Source organism: Propithecus coquereli, unplaced genomic scaffold (assembly GCF_000956105.1).
Source record: "Propithecus coquereli isolate 6110/MARCELLA unplaced genomic scaffold, Pcoq_1.0 Scaffold28, whole genome shotgun sequence".
Taxonomy (NCBI): Eukaryota; Metazoa; Chordata; class Mammalia; order Primates; family Indriidae; genus Propithecus; species Propithecus coquereli.
In genome coordinates, this window is record NW_012148396.1 from 13,375,890 (window position 1) to 13,381,591 (window position 5,702).

The following is a 5,702-nucleotide window of genomic DNA, read 5'->3' on the forward strand; positions in this document are numbered from 1 at the left end:
ATTATCAAAGTGTACGAGAACAGTTCTTAAGAAATTAACTAGGCAAGGCATTTTAGTAAGTGTACATTAAATGTGCCACATGCAAAGATCACAGTGTTGGGTTGTTTATCTGCCTGATTATCTCTCCAGGAATAGGTCAGGGAAGCTGGAGGAGTGATTGCCCACTGTTCCAGCTCTTTGGGGCCATCCAAAATGTGAAGGGACACCAAGCCACACTTGATAGCAGGTATATGTGTGGGTGAGAACAATGTGCTACAAACACATTGGCAAAGTGTCATGTGTAAAAAAACATGGTTTTTAGGCCACAGAACCTTAAAGCTAAGTGACTCTAAGATGCAGACTTGAATATATCCATCACAGGCACACTCCTCTGCAATGATTTGGGAGTCTGTCTGGAATATAGCAGAAAACCAACATATCCATGAGTTAGAAACTGGCATTTCATTTCTCTTCTATCCTATCTCTGTGTATTAATGATTCCTTCAAAGATAACACAATATAATAAATAGGTTCACGAGAGGATAGATGTTGAACTATTTAATAAATGTCTCATAAAATCATTTTTGTAGTAAGCCAAGTTAACAAAGAGAGACTCCATTTGTGATGTTTGACAGCTGACAGCCTTCACTCCCCACTTCTCCCTTCCCCTTTTGCCCCATATCTGGGAAACCAGACCAGAAAGTCTGCACACACCCTTGGTCCTTGGAGTCCTTGGTCCCTTGGTGCAGACAGAAATTTCAAACCACACAAACCCTAGTCTCAGCGTGTGAACCTCCACCATTCACCTCCTAACTACAATAAAAACCTAATGTTCCCCTCACTCTATCTCACTCAGGACCCCCTTAGGGAACCCATGTGCTATTGATTGTGTGAGTCATAAACCTATTTCACAACCACTGGTGCCCATGTGTCATTCATCCCATCCCCCATCATTTCCGGGGGTGAGGTAGGGGACCGCCCAGCATCCAGCAACGGACACTGAGCACCAAATAAACACCAGCTGACTCCTTTCATTTAATGATTCCTCAGAGTAACTTGCCAAGGTGTCGGGAAAGACTCTAGTCTCTAAGAAGTTTTCCAGGGCAAAGACCAGGAGAATGAGAGCATCAGATTCATCGATACGCATGAATGAGTTAGAATTTGAAATATGCTAAAGCAAATTTCTAAAAGAATGGTTAATAACACACAGAACTATATTTGCAGGAATAAAATTAAGTGATATAGAAGTGGAATACTACTGATTTTCAGTTACAACTTTACTTTTACTGCTTTAACAGAAACATTTAAAATGAAAATTTTTTTATATCTAAACTACACATTAAATACCAAAACACAGAATCTTAGCTCTCACCCGAACGGCACTCCAAGGGCACCCAGGGGAGTCACCAGGACCGTGGGGACTGCCGTGTAAGCCAGGAAGTTTCCAATCTGGCCAACAGCCACTGTCAAGAGAATCACAGGGATACATACCACTTGCAGTCACAGAGCTCTCTTTTAGCATTGATCACATAGTGGAATTCTGCAAGGCTGTGCTCTAAATGGGCTGCTTCTTTCCTGTTACTTGTGAGGAATCAAATCTGGGGTGTCATTTGCATGTTTAAGGGTTGTGGTGGCAAAGAGCAGGCCCCATAGCCTCACTGGTCCAATCAGTTGGGTGAGTAGTTTCAGCCCTCCATGGAAGTGCCCTAACCAGCAGTGACTGACGGCACACACAGCACTGAGTGCATGCCCACTGTCTTAACACATCCTTGTTTTAAGTCGGGCAGAGCTTCCTGTGCACCTTCAGGTGGCCTGGGACCTACTCCAGTGTGGGCAGCTGACCGCAGTGACCCGATGCCGACACACCGAGTGAAAACACTGTTGCCTGCACAGGACTGCTCCAGGGGCTACCCCCAGATGGAGCTTGAAGAGGAGCTCTTCCAATGGATGGAATCAGTGTTGGCTAGGTAATGTCTTGCCTAAAAGATGATATACGACAAATAAACCACATAATATTTCTGAAATTTCTAATACAATTTCCCTTCACATATTTAGAGCTCTGAATTTTAATTTTATCATTTGCTTTTACGTTATAGCACACAATCTTTGATCTGGTCTTTGAGTCAAGAAACTCTCCTTGATTAAACCAACTGAGTTGAGCAAAATGAGGCAGAATTTCACCAAATGCCAAGAGCCCAACTACACGTGAGTAAGCAGGAGCTGTTTTAAATTCTTCAGGCCCAGGACGGGACTAAATTCAGGCCTACTTCTGGGTAGCAGGAGGCTCCGCCCTCTGTGTCCCTGTTCTTGTTCTGAGCTTGCCCATCCTCTCCTTCCCAACATGTGGAAGGACAAGCAGAGGAGGGAAAGCAAAGAAAGTGGCTCTGGGAGGCATCAGAGCTGGGGAAGACATGGAGTGGAGCCCAGCTCATCCCAGACCCTGCAGCGCTGCCCAGATGAATGGCTCATGTTAAGAAAGAAAGAAAAAGACCAGACTCTTCGCCACACAGGCTACTTACTTGCAATGGTGCCGGCCCACCAGACAATGTCTGTTAGATAGGAGGTACCTATGGAAGAATAAAATTTAAAAAAATGTCAGGAAAGAAGTTTTACAGGCTACAGATGTCAGGAAGGAAGAGGTTTGTAAGCGACATACCTAAAAGACAAATTTTTATGTGAAAACTAAAATTGAAAAGAATGAGTACCATACTGTTTATTCACCCTATAAAGAACCTTTAGTCTATAAATAGCAGCATAAGAAGGCACTAAAAGTGCAAAGTCAAGATATTTTTTGCCACCAACAAAGGCTGACCTAAATAAGCAAATCAGATCTTTATAAATTGGTTTTCTCTGCCTCAATAAGCCACTACAGAGACACAGATACACTCTGGAATGGAGTTTTATGTGGATCTCAAATGAGATTGAGTCTTTAAAGTCCAACTCTTTCATGCATTTATTGTAACCCATTTATATGATAATTTTATTATCATAGGGTTTGATGACTTCTTGCTTAAAAGAGTTACTCAATTTTCATAATTTATTAATATAAGCCTTCTGATATGGCTCTGCTTTCAACCATTTGGGCACCAGATCCTCACACTCACTCAATGCTTTGACATTTCACGTGAGGCTTCCCATGCACTTTTTCAGGCTATCCCCACCCATCCCGGTGCAGGGCAGGTGGCAAGTCAGGCACTGCCCAGGCCTCCCCATCCCATCTGTCCCTCCTTCTACCCTCTGGGACAGGTGCTTATAGAGGGAGGGTCTCCAAACCTTTGAGACACACATCTGTCCTTCAGATATGTCAAAATGTTCCTAATCTGAAAGGGATATATATATATTTGTTTTACTGCAGATTAAAGTACCTAACTCTAATTGGATATTTTAATTCTCAATAAAAAAAAAACCATAATAATTTGATATAAGGGACATAGGAAGCCAGCCTGCTTACTGGAGGATCTGAGCTACAGGTATTACAATAAGTACTTAAAAAATGAAATGGGTCAATAGTAATAAGTAATAATAGAGTAGGAATGGTAGAGTTAGAATATCACCATTTGACAACATCACAATAAAACTGACTTAGGCAAGAATAATCAATGGATACTAAAACAAATGGATGACAGTTTATCAAGGAACAGGATTGTTGCACAGTCTCAATGAATCACCTCCATAGGTTTTTTTTTTTTATTAATTACAAAGAGGAAAAGTTATCTGTACAGAGAAGCCTGGCAGACATCAGCAATGGGACGGATGGCATCACATGCCTCCTGTGAGGATGCACTGAGGAGGACACCCAAAAACATCTGTAACATTCCTGCCAAATGCAAAGCCTGAAACGAATCATAAGGAAACATTAGACAAACCCAAACTGTGGGACAGCCTAGGAATTAGCTGGCCTGCACTCTTCAAAAACAGCAAGGTCAATGGAAGACCAAGGAAAGCTGAAGATCTGTTGTAGATTAAAGGAAACCAAAGAGACATGATAACTAAACACACACATGATGCTAGATTGGAAACAAACAAACAAAAAAGGCTGCTATAAAGGACAGGTCACCCTCATCTTTTAAGCCAATATGAGGCAAAATTTTTCTGCAACCAAGGATACTAGACAAGTCAGATTTTTCTCTGTGTAGGTACCTGCCCCACACCCCTAGCTGCAGATCAAAGTGAAGTCCATGCATGTGGTCCCTGAGGGTCTCAGCCCAGGAGCACCCCCTGTGCTCCACCCTGAAGGACATGCACAGCTCTGTGTGCCCGTCCCCCTGTGCCCAGCATCCTCACTGAGCGGGCTGCCCCAGATTCCCTCGTCCTTCAGCCAGGAGTTCCTGGGAGCCTATATTCCTCATTAGTCCCCGCACCCTGTCATAAATATTTTTCTGATATGTCCTAAAACAACTGGGCTTCTTCACAGTTTCACCCTCAAGCACAACCATGCCTAAACTCACTCAGCAGCACCCTCAGGAAGTGCCTGTGCCCAAGCTCCTCCCCTTCTCAGCTGGTGCCCTCCTCTATTGCTCTTCATAGCAGCTGTGCCCAGTACTGTTAGGAACCTGAACATGCATCACCATCTGAGCTCCACCCCCGCACCACCCGTGCAGAAGTTGTCTTCCATGAAACCAGTCCCTGGTGCCAAAAAGGTCAGGGTCCGCTGGCTCTGCAGGTCCTCTGGCCTCAGCACAAACAGGGAGCACTGGAAAACACTGGGAAGTTTCTGTTTGTTTTACCACACTCATGCCTCGTCCGCCCCACTCCTGCGTGTGGGCTACAGAGGTAATGATAACGAAGTTCTAGGGGCTTCTCCTCGCACTGAAAACTTTGGGTGCTAATTGAGAGCTGCAGGGTTGTTTATAACTGCTAAACCATAAGACAAAGATGTGTTTGTGCAAATACAAAAGAGACTAATCAGGATAATATAAATTGGCAGTGATACTGTCCAATGATGGATGTATGGCTTCTAAGACCTTCCACTTAGTTAGAAATGTGTATCAGAAATGTCCTTAAACTACAACTTTCCAGGATAAAAATACAGACAATCATCTACTTTATTTACCTTCTGATTATTCCACAGAAAAATTATTTCCACTCATGTGTGCTCCTAACAGCAACAGTAGAAGTTGCTGCTAAAAGCAAAGGGAGAATGGATCACTAGTTCTTTGTAAATTCAAGGCTTGACTTTAAGAATGTACAAAAAGATGCTACATAGTTTTACAGAGTTCTTTTAAAAGGACTAAGAATCAAGAAATATTCTTTTCTGACATCAGCACAGCTAGGTGAAGCCATTAACTACAATGTGTCTGAGCACTGGTATTCACCAACTTCCTAAGGGATTTAATACTTGAAACTCTTTTGCGTGCAGAATTTATTTTCCTAAAGAAATAGTCTGGTAATTGTAAAAAAGAATAGTTATAGGACTTACACTATCTGATTTTAAGATTTGTTGCAAAACAACATAATCAAGACAGCGTGGTACGGGATTAAGGACAGACAATGAAACAGAATTCAGAAATAGATGTACACATGTTCAGTCAGATCACAGACTGGGCTGGGCGCGGTGGCTCACACCTGTAATCCTAGCACTCTGGGAGGCCGAGGCAGGAGGATTGCTTGAGCTCAGGAGTTCGAGACCAGCCTGAACAAGAGTGAGACCCCATCTCTACTAAAAACAGAAAGAAATTAGCTGGACAACTAAAAATATATAGGAAAAAAATTAGCCGGGCATG

The 5,702-nt window shown here is 42.9% G+C and overlaps 1 protein-coding gene across 1 annotated transcript in view; it reads right to left on the minus strand.

Moving 5' to 3' along the window:
* Positions 1–5,702, minus strand: part of NIPA1 (non imprinted in Prader-Willi/Angelman syndrome 1) — a 30,020-nt gene that overhangs the window by 14,068 nt on the left and 10,250 nt on the right. Inside the window, exons 2-3 of the mRNA XM_012648106.1 lie at positions 2,499–2,546; positions 1,352–1,442 (exon numbers count right to left, since the gene is read on the minus strand). Coding sequence (XP_012503560.1) covers positions 1,352–1,442; positions 2,499–2,546 — 139 coding nt within the window. The remainder of the gene's footprint in view (positions 1–1,351; positions 1,443–2,498; positions 2,547–5,702) is intronic.